Genomic DNA, 15,652 nt, shown 5'->3' on the forward strand with positions numbered 1-15,652 from the left:
AAGCTCATCTGTGCTACTCTAGGTGGATACAGAATCAGAAACAAAAAAGCTGCCACTTAAAATTTTTAACTTCATACAAATGTAAGCTGTCACAAAATACCTTTGCATTGTGTTCAAACTACTGGGAAAAGCTGCCATTCTTTTATTAACAATTCTTCCCAGCATTACTCAGTCATTGCACATTAGAACCAGCAGCTGGAGAGTTCTGAGTGATAATGAAACCTGTAACAAGTCATCTTCAGCCGTCTTTTCCAAACAATAAGGGAATTAAAATTTCAATTTAAATGCAGAGGTTTGAAACACGCTTCAGTGGCAAAATTACTTCAATTAATGTGAGCGGAATACAAAGAACAGACTGCAGAAATGTGATGCAGCAGCCAGAAATTATGCCATTAGAGTGCTTGCATCAACCTAACACGACGACTGCAAAGGTCTAATTTCGACTGTACATATCACAAGGCTACAGGCAACAACATTAATCAGTGCTCCAATTTCCATGTGAGGGATACAAGCTCCTTGTGAGATCACTTTGGGCTTTTTATAAGCCATGAGCATCTGTTTACCTTGAGGAATGAAACAAAAGGACAGAGAGATCTATGTACACGCTGCATCCCTGACAGTTCAGTAATTATTTTACATAATATTCATATCATATAAAAAGAGAATGGAATTATCCTGCAGCCAGTGAGTGATTACAACATCACAGTCTTGCAGAGGCAGTGTTAACAGAAGATGGCAAAAGCCAATGAGCCCACAGCGACTTTTGTCTATGAAAAAGCTCCAAATGCAGGTAGGTTACTATTTCTTTACTACAGGTACACTTGCCCTCAAATGAGAATTGGAAGTGTCAATGAACAGCTGAAATAGCGAGTTCAGTTTTCACTTGAAGTTTCTCTGCATTCCTTGATATATTAGGAAAAAAAAACAAAACCTAACAGCTGCTTTTTATATCTGTATCATTTGCCTTCTTAGAAAAGATACTCTGTTCTGAAAACAAACAACAAAAACCAGCATGGTATACTGCAGAAGTCCATACTTCACCAAGACCTAATATTGGCTCTCGGGCAGCCTTACCTACACACACATATGTGTGTATGTATATAACTGTATATATAAAAAAACTGCACACACAATATATTGCAAACCAATAAAATATCACAAATATATACACTTTGCAAACCATTTCTAAAGCATATTATATGATAAATCGTAAGTATTGTCATTTTTCTTCTTCCACTTCCTATCTCATATTCCAGATAGGAAATTAATTACTTTTCTGGATTTTCCTTCTGAAAAGAACTTTTTGAATTTAAAAAAATAAAACAAAAAAAAAAAAAACAAAGTCACCAAACCAAGAGAACTGGCAAGTCTATCAGTAAAAGAAAGCACCAATATTTCAATTGATACTGATGTTGAGTACTGTGGTTTCCCCCCTACGCTGAAGGGCCTTAATTTACATTTACTTCTTTATCTCTTATAACTGAAAATATCAGACGAACAACACACTATGATTTCCTATATCAGAAACCAAACAAAAGCTTTGGCAAAACCCGACTGCACTCTTCTCATATATATACTGCCTCAAGTCATTGCATTGCTGATCTGTTTTCAGGAATTCTAATAGATTTTACACCACATTTTACGAAGTATTATAAAAATTCCACTCTACATTACACAACAGAAATGGATACATTACCCATCCCAGGCGGCTTACAATACGGTGGGAAAGATAAGACAATAGTTCATTTTAGAAGGGCAGTGAGACTCTAAGGAGAGTAAGATTGAGAGGGCTCCTGGAAGATTGTTTTAAAAAGGAAAAAGGGAAAAATGTGACCATATTATAAAAAGATGATTGCACCAGGTGTGGCATGAAAACAGGACATGAGCAACCAAAAAAAACAGGAAAGTGACAGCAGAGTGAAATCAGATAAGAGGATGAGACAACAACGACAAAAATGCAGATCGGGTTACACATGCCATCAGAGAAAGGGATGAGGAGACTGACATTGAACTGCTGAAAATGTTTCAGAGGGCACAAGGTAAGTTTTAGACAGTCATAGTTAAGGTAAAATGAGACAAAACAGAAAGAGGGAACTTAAAGTTCAAGTCTGGGCTCTAGGAATATGAGGTGACAACACTAAGATTTCCAGCTCTTTATCCTGTTGAATAATGACTTATTAAAAAGAAGAGGAGACACAGCTAAAAGAAATACAAAGGATAGTAAAGTTAAAAAAAACCCAAAACACTAAGGAAAGCAATGAAAATATTTCCTTAAAGGCATTCTCTGGCAAACACAAAGAGGAATATAAACAGACATACTTCTTTTGCCTTCACTTTGGAATCACAGACTGCTTAAGGTTGGATGGGATCTCTAGAGAACAACTAATCCACCCCCCTGCTCAGGCATGGTCCCCTAGAGCCAGTTACCCAGGACCACATCCAGTCTGGTTTTGAAAATTTTCCCCAGTTGGACACTCCACAACCTCTCTGGGCAACCTGTCCCAGTGTTCAACCATCCTCACAGTAAAAAAAGTGGTTTCTTACGTTCAGATGTGATTTCCTTTGTTTCAATCTGTGTCCATTGCCTCTCCTCCTGTCACTGGGCACCACTGAGAAAAGTCACCCTCCCATCAGACATTTATAACCATCGATAAGATTTCCCTGAGGTTTCTCTTCTCCAAGTGAAGCAGTTCCAGCTCTCTCAGCCTCTCCTTACACGTGAGATGCTCCTGTCCCTTAAGCATCTTTGTGACCCTTCACTGGACTCGATCCAGTAACTCCATCTGTCTCTTGTACTGAAGAGCCCAGAACTGGACTCAGCACCCCACGTGTCAGGATTGAGAAGAGGGGAAAGATCACCTCCCTTGTAAAGTTTTTAATTACTGGTAGAAGACAGTTCCGGGAAAGAAAGTACTGGGGCCTGGTGAGGAAGTGTGCTTGTTAACCTTAGAAACAAGAGAAAGATTATTATTAGAGAAGTCCTGGAAACTTTTACCTCCACCACAAGACTGGAATTGAAAGGTATGCTTATAAAATAGGAAGAGGGAAAAACACATGAAGAGAGGGAGAAAAAAGACGAAAAAAAGAGCTGGAAATAAGTAGAAAGAATCAAGAGTCCTGGTAAAAGACCTAGAGGAAGACAGTGAGAGGCAAACACACCTAAATGGTGAAAGACAGTCTTCCCTCTGAATAATGGCCAAAGTTGCGAGTGCATTCTGGGATATGAAATAGGAGAGAAAGAGGATAGTTCTTCCATAACAAAAAGGATTTTGAAATAATTGATAAGATATAAAGAAAGAAGATGATACAGGCAGGTGTCTGGGAAATTAATTTTAAAATAAAGCACCAGATTGCAAAAGCAGAAGGATATCCTGTGTGCAGATCAAAGGGATAAGGAACTAAATGGTTACAGAAATCATCAGGATCAGGACATGTAAACAGGTAAGGACAGCTCTGACAGACAAGAGCTAAACCCAACAGGATGGGAGACTGTAACCTTAAGTCAAGTCAGGAAGGATCAAAACAAAACCAAACGGAAATTCCAGTACAAGAAAGCAGCAAATGACAAAAGAAGAAACTCAGCATGAAAAAAAGCAAATATTAGCACGGACAGCAGATCTGTCTGCGGCTGGTCAGACAAGAGGTACCACGTCTTACCAGCATGTCTGTAGCGTTGAGGTAGTGCTTGCTGGCCATGCACTGCTCCAGCTTCTGAGGCACCTGCTTGATGTTCTCGATCTCATCCAGCAAATTCAGGACGTGTTTGTGCTCAATCCCTTCAATCCACAGCTTGCGCAACTCATCCCGCTTGCAATGCAGCAGCATCTTGCATGATAGCAGATTCTCCTTCACCTACAAGCAACACGTCAAAAGATTAATTAAATCTGTCCCTCTAACTGGTGCTTCTAACATAGAGCAGCCCTTTCCCACAATTACTTTATTAGGAATTCCAAAAATAGCACAGTAGATTATAACCTAATCCAAGTTTCTTAAAGTTTCTGGTTATTCCTTTGGCTGAAAGGAAAACATACAGTACATACAAACCAGAACTGCCTTCACAGTGGGATGGTTTTTAGTACAAATTTTGTACCACTAGTGAAAATTTAACTGAAGTATTATAACACAAACAAACCCAGGATCCTATTAACCATGACCAAAGACTTACTTGCACGTTTTCCAAAAATCAATTCAGTATTTTGGCATACAGCAAGAATCCAATTTTCAGTGAAAGCAAATAAGCACTACTAATTTTTCCGCTGTAAACATTTTCCATCTGCCTATTAAATCTTTTGGCACGTCTCCTTCTTTCTTCAAATTTGGTGTCCATTTCTTGAAACATGACTAAGAGTACAACCATTTTCCCAATACGTTGAGCAATACCAATTTTTTTGTATGAGCTATGGTTTGACTGGAACTAAGAGCAGTTAAGATACAGTTCAATTCAGCATCTTCATTATTTATCAAGGCCATGACATCACCCAGAGAAACACCTTGGTGTTTGCCATTCAGTTTGTTTTCGAGCCTCGTGCCATCCTCTAAATGGCAAAGTCTCTGCTATTCTACCCCCTTCGGGCAACATCAAGAGTTTTTCTCTAGTCTTTCTGCTCAAACGCACAGCCCGCATTCCCCACTTTCAGGTTCTCCCAATATCCTCTGGTAAGGTCAGTATAACCTAGCTTTTCTTGCATAATGCAAGTCAATAATACATATTAAAATGTGGAAGCAATTAGCAACACAGCTTCACACATTGCTTTCACACTACTCTTGTTTTTGTGATAAGTTATGAATACTTAGGGTCCAACCTTTTTTCAGGCTGAACTCTCACTGAATTACACATGAAGAGAGACTCTCAGAAGTAGGCCCTTCAATTTATTTTTAAATAATGAGCCTTCAAAGCACTCCAGAAATCCCACTTCAGCTGCACATTCTCCTACCTTGTTCATCTAAAGGCAGTTTAAAAAAATACATGCAAAAGACACAGATGGACCAAAATACAGACAACTGGTAAATAACAACAGCTACATAAACCAGCCTCCATCCAGAGTCAGAAGAGACTGATTTCAATACAGAAACACTGCACCCTGAAATGTCCTGCTGAAAAGAACAACAGAAAAATCCTCAGTCAACAGAAAACCTAATATAAGAGTGTCACAACTTGCTGCAAAAGCAAACTAAAATGCATCCAGAGTTCATTTCAGTTTTAATCCCTGTTCAATACCTTAACTTTAAAAGTTTCACTGACCTAGCACACCATCAGCAGTGGACTGCTGTTACATAGAACCAAATTAGGTCAGTAAAACAATCATGGGGCCAGGAGGAGTCTCACAAGACATTCCTACTCCAGTCCTTGCAAGAAAGAAGATCAGCTGTATCTACATTTGGGAGCAGGGGATGGTGTGAACAGCAAATCTTTAAGAACAAACCTCCTTTTGGTAGACCCAATTGTTTCTACTTCATAGTTCAGTTTTACAGTAGTAACACCTCTAAAACTAGATTCAAAACCGAGCCTTTCCCAGCAGGAATTCATACAAGAATTGACTACAAAAAGTAGTCCAGATCCCTCTGTGTATCTATCTATCACTTTCAGGATTCCTAATGCAAGGAAACTCCTGTGCTTTCATCCACCTTCCACAAGAGGGGAACATCAAAAGAAAGTCTGATAGTGTAATACAGATTGACGACAAGCCAGACCTGGGGCTTCCCATGAGATTAGGTCAAAGCTACTTCAATACATATTGACCAAAACTAATAAGAAAACTTAAATATCAAAAGGTCCTTCACCCTTACAGTCATTCTTCTAGGCGGGACCACAAAAGGTCACACCCCTATACGTTTGTTTTGACCTCTGCAAAGCTTTGTATACTGCGTGAAAATAGGCCACTGGCTACAGCTGATTTCAAATTTTGCACAATTGATCTCTGCTTTCAAAGTATTGAGCTTTGTACATAAATCCTAGAATGAACTCTTACCCTTGGAAAGCATCAGAATGGCCTCATTTTCTTTGAAAATACAAAATGAATTTTAAAAGCCAGAAGGGTCAGTATGTAGCCCCAGAAGGGTAAAAGCCTACTGCTCCTAAAGCACTCCTGTGAAAGGTTTTAAGATGAGACCTCCACAGAGCCAGGAAAAAAAAAAAAAAATGAATAAATCTGGTGCCTAGTTTGCAAAGTTTAGGTATGGCAAACTACACAGGAAGTAAAAGATAGGACAGCAGACCAAAGAACTAATCTACTGCTGCAGGGAGAGAGCAGATGGAACAAGTCCACAACAAAGAGTGCCAGAGTTATTTACTGGCATGCTACTGAAGTGTGAGCACTCAAAATACAGAAAGATATGGGGGCACAAAGTTCATGTACATTCACACAACAGAACTGAGTTTGGAAATAGCATCAAAATTCATATTCTTTGAGGAAAAAGCAAGATGATGAATCACCCAGACTATTTAGGAGGTCGTTGGAGGCCAACATATCAAAACATGAACAGATTAGATGGAAAGGTGTTAGCTTCACAGCCCTTAGACTTCAAAAACCTGATAGCAACATGCCCAGACAATAAATGAACAGAGGGCACCGCAAAGCTTTGCGCTTCATATCCACCTCTCGTTCTGCTTTTTAATTACTTGCGTTCTCAAACAACAGAGAGATCCTATCAATAAAAGGCCAGTACACAGGAAAAAGAGAAGCTGCACGGATTTGTACTCAGGGTACACGCTTTCGAGCGGATGCAAACACAGGAAGAGCCGCAAAGGCAGACTTCACCTGTTTGATCTTGTTGCGCGAGTTGGTGATGCGCTCTGTGATGCTCTGGTACGTGCGGATCGCGGTGGTGAGCTCGGTGTAGTGCTGGACAATGAGCTCATCCAAATCCCGGTCACACTTCTCATAAGCTTCTTCCAGGCGGCCTTTCTCAGTCTCTCGGTCCTCAACATCATCACTGGTAGATAAAGTCCTAAAGACAAAAAATGTATGAAAATAGGTATTTTAAAATTATCTATAAGGACAGGAAGCCTAAAAAATGCACTGCCTACCACAAACCAGTCACTCCTATTAGTCTGTACACTTCACTGAGTGAAGCTTATTTCTGGTAAACATGTCTGTCTAGTGTTCAGCAGAGAACAATGTACTTCAAGAAAACAAAAAACCATAAATATTGTGCTTTATTACTTCCCCAATTTTCAGATGCTTCAGAGCTTCTTTACTACATAACTGGATTTATGAAAAGGGAAAGTTATCTGTTACTTATCATATTTCCAGAGTGTCATTAATATGGGCACAGTATAACCTATGACATATATCCTGATTTATTACTTACAAAGAACAATAAAGAAGAAATTCTGCTTTGGACTCAGGGACCAGTGCAACTATTTGTTAGAAGTGTTGCAGTTACTACTACTTACCTGCCAAAAGTACACTAGGGATATCACAAGTACACAGAGAAATCTATCAAAAGCCTCCCCATCCCTTCCTATAGTCAATCTGTTCTCAAATGTATGCCAGTACAGCAAAGAAGTGTCACAGGCTCTTATTTCCACACACACCCCAATTTATTTTAACTTCTGAGTAACATCATCTGGAAAGATTTTAAATTTATTTTTCTTTTAAATCAATGAAGTTTGAGATTCCAACAAAACCGTTGAAAATTTAATGGAACTGGCACAGAAGACAAAAGCTTCTTGGTGTCTCTCCAAATTTCTACTCAAGAATCAATGCAATCTTCTTTCTCTCCCTTCACCCTGCTCACCACCTGCTCTCGAGATCCATCCTGCTACCGGATCCAGGAGCCCACACCTGGAATGACTCCATGGCACTACCAGAAAGACCCAGGAGACAACAATAACCAAAAAGACATATCCTGCTCTCCTACAGTAGGTAGCACTCCAAAAGTTGGTTTGTGCAAAAAAGGCATCCTGAATTTTCCTCGTCTTTTATCCTTGGAAGGGTAGCTATGGTCCCTACAGGTTCCTGTTTTAAATCAGCAATATAGACATTGAAAACTGCATTTCATGGTGAAAAAGAGAAAACTCATTTAGGATCAGTTATAGTAGTTATGACCTAAACAGTGGTATATCACAACCTTAAGAACAAGCAGGGATGAATTCTATTGTGCTACTTCAGACAATTTCTGAACCACTTTAAAGAAATTCTGATAAGAAAATATGCAAAAAACCAGATATTTAAAAAAAAAAATTACTGCATACAGACTGGTTTGGATCATATGCTTGAACATCATGAAACAATCACAACTTATAAAGAAATCTGGAGCATCTACTTGCTGAAAGTGAGATGCCTTTAAAAATCCAACCAGTAGAGCTTGAACATGTGGAGACCATTATTTTATCTAAATCACAGAAGTTTAGGCCTCTGAACTGAGACACCATCTTAAGATGGTATGTGTGGTACACTGAAAGAGTTTAAAAATAGTAAAAAACTAGAAGGAGTACTGTTTCCAACCCTAAAGACTGTGAAAAGATACATCAGGAGTAAGAGAGAGTTTCTTGATTTTCTTCTTGATTTCTTAAGCTATTTGTATGGAAAAGGTCCAATAGTTGGAAGGAGACAAAAAACCCACTGCTGAACGCTGCTGCCGCTCTCTGCTACCGTAACAGCTTTCACTTTGGATTTGTTAAATCAATGAGGTCCAGTCAAACTACAACCCCTATCTCCCGCTGTATATCTCCTGCTGTCAAGTAAGAAAGAAAATATGTTTTTCTTGCAGTAACAGTCACTTGTCCTCTACAGTAAAAGTTAGAAGGTGAGAACTGCTTGCACATCACTGAAAAATAACAAAGGAGAGAAACCTACTTCCTTATGGTTTATTTAAGAGTATCTTCAGTGACAACAAGCACGACACAAGAAGGGTTAGTATTTGATAGATTTTTCTCAATTCTTCAATACCCTTAGGAAAGTAGTACGAACTCAAGTGCAAAAGCTCTTCTCAGATAAACATACACAAAGAACTTGACTCAAACATACAAGAAACACTCCCTCTCCCTCAGAAAGTCGAGACATACCCAAAATTTCCAGTTCACTACTCTTTCCTCCCTTCAAAGAAAAACAACAGGCTGTACCACCTACTCAAGGGCTCCATCTTTAAAAGGGAGAAGGAAAAAAAAAAAAAGCGCCATTTCACAGGGGATCACGATCCCAGAAAGAGCAGCTAAGAAAACTCAAGTGAGCAAGCAAATCTGCACTACCATATGGAATACGGCACGAGAGGAGGACAGGAGCACACGCGCACTTGTCCTACTCAGCTACCAAGGACAGAAGAATTACAGCCAAAATATATCCTACAAAACTCTAAAAGAAGACAATGTACCCAAGTGATGTATTTTACTTTACACAGTTTTAACACTCCTTTCACTTTCAGATGGCAGTGGCAGAAGGGTAACAGATACCACATGGAAATGAGGAGAAGAGATCCTCTTTCTTTTGTTATGCCTCAGACTATCGGCGTGGGTGCCTCACACCCTCCTCCCCACTCCCAAATACCAAGAGCTGCATGTTTTACAGGGGATGCGGGTGCACCTCTCCCCTTGCACAAAGAACACGCCAAGATGAGAACCCCCCTCCTCACTCCACTGGCAGCATAGCTTCTACCAATACATAAAATTTATTTGTAGCATTTCAAGTTTCATGCTTCATGGTCGCTACAGAAACAGGAATGCTTTCTAATGTTATTACATTCATATTCTACTCCCAAACATTCTTAGTTCTGTCTTAAATCATGTTTTCACAAAACAAAAAGATATTTCTCTTCATTTGTACTCTGTGCAAAGCACTTCAATATCATGCAAAAAAACCCTGAAAAATAAAACCAGCAGTACAGTGGTTAGAGAATAAGCCTGGAATTAAGAAATCTGGGTTAGAGCCTCTGCTCCACCACAGACCTCCAACATCGTGCTCACAGCACCCTCACGCTGCAGACTACATCTTGACACTAGAGCGCGAGCTACACACAGCTCTTAGCTACTACAGACTCCTGGTGTACATATCTGCACTTCAGTGGAATGGGCTGAGCAGGCAGGTCCGTGTCCCGGTGGCCTGGGGAACACGCAGCACTGGTTCCTCAAACAAACAATTACATGCACCAAGTACTGTGGAAACACTCAGTGCTGTTAGCAGAGGTCACATAAACATTTCAGCCAAAGTTATGTAAGAAGATATGCTAGGAAACAAAGGAAAGCATACAGTTAATGCAGCAGTATTAAACACACAGCACCTGTGAGACGCAGCGCAGTTTGGGTTCATGCTATAATAGATGACTAGAAAGCACGCGCCTGGCAGTAAATCATCCTCCATTAAGAGTTCTTGCAGATGAATACGCTTTCTTTGTGAAGAACTGCTCATTTTTCCTAGAAAAATGTTCTTCAGCATGGTTACGCCAGACACGAACGTATATCCTTTTTAGGAATTGACGTATTGTTCTGAGTTTGAAGCTGAACAGTATTGCTTGTCTCAGTAGTTAATGAAAACATCGATTCTCTCTAACCTGCGTTATAGATTGCAGGAGAATCGTGGATTGCTACAGACAATGTAGAAGCAGAACCAAGTTGGACTGTATCACGGACTAGAAAACTTTTTTGCTTTAATTAAACAAAATTCAATTTCAAAATTCTTGATTTGCCAAAGCTGTTGAAGCTTTGACTTGAATCCATCTGCAGTGCCAGTAGTTTGTTACAAAAGCTAAAGATCTTTCTCCAAGGCTAAGACTACATCAGTGTAATGTCTGAGGATGTCACGAGTCTTTTCTAATGCTCCAGCAAGTTCCTGCCCAACTCATGCTTCCTGACAACTTCCAGTCACATCCATATTTTTTAAGCTGATTCCAACTGTGCTGCCTAGTTGTTTTTGTCCCTGTAATTGAGTTTAACTTGTCGTCTGTAGGAAAAATACTTTTTGCTAAAAACACTTGACATTTCCACAGCCAAAACATAGATGTTTATGAAGCCTGAGAGAGAGCTCACAACAGGACCTGTATCTTAGAAACCACAAAACATGTCAAGAGATGGACAAAGCTAGTATAGCTGGAAATCAGAAGCCTTTGTGAGATACCACAAGCTTATTCCTGCTGAAATGATATAATGACAATGTCTAACAAAGTATCAATTTTAGTTGTCATTTTGCTATTTGTCTGCTTAGATATATAACATATACCTGCTGCCATCTTCAGCAGAATCAAGACACTTTAGGGGGGAAAAAACAGCCCATCTGGCTGAGCACTACACACCTTCTCACAGTCTAAATTCCAAAGAATTCATCTTTTAAACCCACAACACAGCCAGTAGTAGCATGAAAATATTGCCAACCCATATTAAGAAGAAGGATAACAGGAATATAGAAGTCTTGAAGCTCCACGCTGTCCAACCTGACTTCAGGAACCTCAGCAGCACGTGCTGGGAACGTAGTTGCCAATTAAGTCTTTTTCTACACTTTGCAATTCTCTGAAAAATGAGCTTAATATACAGCAGTAGCCCAGAATCCAAAAAGATGAGAGCAAGACAAAGGAATCACTCTGCTGCTGTATAAAACCCTACTATGCCCATACTTAATGTGTACAGTTCTGGTCTCCTCTCTCTTCTGTTGCCCTTGGAAGGGCAACAAAAACAACGGAGGGGATGAAGCAGTTGTTCTCTGCAGGGATGCTAAGGCCAAGACTCTTCCATTTGGGAAAGAAAACGCTGCAAGGAGATATGACTGAGGTCTGCAGAAGTCAGAAATTAGATAAATAACGTAAACGCAAAACAGTTTTTCACCAAATCACGCACTACTAGAACTAGTGGCACTTGTTGAAGCTAACAGGAGATCAGTTTAAAATTAAGTGTGCTCACTTACACTTCAGGGAGTGAACTCCTGAACCCTGCGGCAGGATTTGAGGCTCAGCACATCAGCAGATTCAGAAAAAGGACTTAAATGTATACACAGACAACAGATCAAAACAAATACTGAAAGAAACTAGCTGGGATGTCTCCTCCAACCTCCCTAACCCAATAACTGCAGACACTGGGGAAATATAGAGGCACTGGACACCAAGACGTGGCCAGGCCTGCATCCCCTCTCTAACATTTTGTATTATCACTGTTGGAGACAAACTACCAGGCTGGAGGAACCATTAATCTGCCTCAAAAGAGCATTTCTTTGGTCTAATCCTCTGGAAGACTCCCATCATGCAGACCACCTACAGCTGAGTAATGTTTTGGAGCTGCTGGAGCTGATGTTACCTAACTCCTGCGCACGTACACACAAACACACACAGAGTAGGTGCCAACGTGGGGCCTTCCCTTCACCTTACCAGGATATTTCAGCATCCAAACCTGCAAGAAGTCAAGACAACCGTGATTCATTTTGCGGTTCCAGGTGAAACCACTGTGCTGTCAAGCAGCAGGAGGGGAGAGAAAAGAAGAATTACAAACTTCCACAAAACGCTGCTTTGTACAGCCCAGGGATGCCCCCACTCAGGATGAGATCTTATCAACACACCGTTACATATTTTTCCAGCCTGTGATCCTAACCTGCAAGACTTGAACTCAGGGGAAGTTTCAGGCTCAGTCAACTGCCATGTTCCAGGATTTCCAGCTGGCTCTGTCGGATGCACCAGCTGGGAAATCTTCCCAGAATTAACACCTGTCCTGGGAACCTCTCACTTTCTTTAATTACCTGTTTTGGGAAAATATTGTGGAAACAATCATCACTAAAAATAACATACTCATATTTTGACTGGAAAATTTACTTGTATTTAGAGCCCTTTAGTCTGCTCTAGTTTAAAACATTAAAGTGACCACTTACTACGCCTAAAAGGATAAATAATTCTGCACAACAACAAAGAATTGAAACCTAACATGTTTTTTTTTCCCCCTCCATTCACATGAGTTTGCCTTAAATACCTGTGGATTATTTCTTTATGGACAGGATAAAAGTTTAAATCACAACCCAAGATCCAAATGGAGAAAAGCAACATCAGAGACTGCTTTTTCATTTATTTTACTGAAAGACCAGCAAGTTTCAGAAGTATAAGGTTTTGATTTTAGGACTTGGTTATTTCCAGTCATTATGGGAGTCTGGATTAATGGCTGGAGAACAGAAAAGAAGCGCATGTGTGATCCATCCCACAATCATGTACTGAAGAACCATCAAAGAGCACTTAGAGAAAAGCAAACCCATTCTTTAATGGATGAGAATAGCAAGAGAATAGCAATATATAAATAAGGGGAAGTGAAGCTGTTTCAAGCCAAACTGTCAGAAACAAGTGTGCTATGAAACTGAGAATGCCTCTTCTGTTGTTTTTTTTTTTTTTTTTTTAAATCACATTAAACCTTTTCCCAGACAATAATTTACATTTTTGTTCACCGTGGCTGTAACATATAAATTTCTGCAACATATTCAAAAGCAGTACAAGCACTTACACCTGCTCACGGCCACCAGTAAGACCCTTCTGCTCATGTTCTTCTCACATCACTGTATCAGTCAGATGAGTCCTCACTTAACCTACTTAAACCAGAACTAACTCACCACCTTTTTCTACTCCCGTAATTTATTACTATGTATTTTCCTCCTTCAAAAACAGAACATTAAATCCTTGAAGTCTAGCAGCATCTGTAACTATAAAAAGGAGTGATGTCACTTTGAATCCGAAACATTACCTTGTACACCTGAATTCCCTACCTAAGCCGCTCAGTACAGGAGCCATTTCTTTTTCTTGGTCTGCGGGGAAAAAAAAAAAAAAAAAAAAAAAGCAAAGCAAGGAATACTTAATATTCTTGAGATTATATATGTTCCTGCTAACACTGCAGAAAAGTAAGCCAAGGGCATCTTTGCTTGCTTCAGTTCTATTAAAATGTGTGGCAAGGAAGAAGAAAAGTCAACACACTGTTTGCCAAATAGAAAGGATCAAAATTGTTTGGGAAAGGAACTTTGCAGAAAGAACTTTGAAGGGGGAATTACAAAACAGGACAGGATTGTGAAACAGTGATAAATATACATTAGCTTTTTAGAACTCCCTGAAAAACAAAAGCATTTAAAACATATGACAAACAGAAGGAACGTCAATTTAGATACCGAGTACACGCAGGTTATGAACTCAGTGGGGATCTCCAGTAGGGTTCCCTGATCAGTTGCCTTGTTTTTTCATTTTCATTTTTCTAAATGAGAATCCGCCTCCCCTGTAAGATACCTGTAATTTGTACTTGGCAGCTGGATGGCTGCATATGCCTATCTCATTAGCAAGAGCTCAATAGGATTAGACTAATTCCAACTGGATGTTAGTCTGTTAAGAGACATTTTTATGCTACAGTAAAACAAATTCATTGAGCCAAATCTCATTGACTTTTGATTTTACACAGTTAAAAATACAGATTACACAAATGCAGAATGCTTAATTCCTTGGAGTCACTTCCACATATGGAAGACAGGATAGAGCAGAAGATGATCAGACACAATCCTGAAATGTTTTTATCGTGGGATGCACAGCATTTTTCATACAAGAAAAAAAACGAGGCTTGCTATTTTCCCTGAGGTCAGTGAATTTACACTGGAATTAAATTAAAAAAAAAAAAAGTCCACTGGGACTATTCATTTTCATTGAATTTGATCTGTAGATCACAAGCATTTTTCATCTCCGCTTTCCAGCATCCAACTCAAATAACTAGCAGAGGGAGTACGTGGGAAGACTTTTACCGGAGTCCTGAAGCACTGTCATTCTGCAGGATGCCTAAAGCCTTAAACTGCCTGAACCCAAAAGTATGTTTAAATCTACCTTCACCTGTTGCTTTACAACAGTTCCACAGACTGTAGCCATCAAAAGCTGAAGAGTCATTCAAAACACCGGGAGGCAAGATTTCTGATTTCTGGACGCTTACCTATAAATGCTCAACAGGGTATCTGGAAGCAGTTGGAAAACCCACTTGTGTGGTTAAAACTTTCTTCTCTCCACAGAGCTGAGTCTCAGCATTTTCCCCTGAGCAGCAAAATGAAATGCTTCTCTCACTAAAACACTAAGGAGCTTTGAGAAAGTCACACAATGTCTCATTTTTATAATGCAGAAATGCTACAGATTATAGCTACTCTTTACCATAGTAAATAAATACGGTGCACTTAGAAAATGCAACACATTAAGTAGGGATAAAAGACACTTTTCTCTAAGAACCAATGTAATTAATCTGGTTCCAACAACAACTAACACCAGCAGATTCCATACACTATATAACAAGTTCTTCTCACACTATGGACTTAGTGTTGGCTATTTGTGTTTTGACAAAGCAATGTTTTTCACAGACCTATCCAAGATCCGCAGGTGCCTGGACTACAGAACTACCAGAGAATCTCATCTCCTCTGTAAATTTACTCCTACAGTGTGGTACATTCATTTGGGGAGGAAGAAAAAAAAAAAAGAAAAAAGCGAAGTCTGCAACATTCAAACAACGCAAGAAAAACAGGCAGATGATGTACAAGGACAGAAAACAAGCCATAATTTCTTCACAAGCTAATAAATTTCTTTTGCTGTTGTGAACTGAAAGAACATGATGTTTACTAAGCTATTCAGCAGCAGAAGAAAACAAACACCATTGTACTACACATCATGTGGCACAACAGATAACTACAGGAGTACAGAAATGCAGTACAGAGACGATCAGCTGCAAAACTACGAAGCAATTCACCTC

The 15,652-nt window shown here is 39.6% G+C and overlaps 1 protein-coding gene across 8 annotated transcripts in view; it reads right to left on the reverse strand.

Annotated features, from left to right (window-relative positions):
• Positions 1-15,652, reverse strand: part of EXOC4 (exocyst complex component 4) — a 421,296-nt gene that overhangs the window by 391,833 nt on the left and 13,811 nt on the right. For all 8 annotated transcript variants that reach the window (XR_012629099.1, XM_074869675.1, XM_074869674.1 and 5 more), the window contains exons 2-3: positions 6,759-6,948; positions 3,658-3,852 (exon numbers count right to left, since the gene is read on the reverse strand). Coding sequence is in view for 7 of the 8 variants with exons in the window: in XM_074869675.1 (XP_074725776.1) it covers positions 3,658-3,852; positions 6,759-6,948 (385 nt within the window). In the remaining variant the exon portion in view is untranslated. The remainder of the gene's footprint in view (positions 1-3,657; positions 3,853-6,758; positions 6,949-15,652) is intronic.

Source organism: Strix uralensis, chromosome 5 (assembly GCF_047716275.1).
Source record: "Strix uralensis isolate ZFMK-TIS-50842 chromosome 5, bStrUra1, whole genome shotgun sequence".
Classification (NCBI taxonomy): domain Eukaryota; kingdom Metazoa; phylum Chordata; class Aves; order Strigiformes; family Strigidae; genus Strix; species Strix uralensis.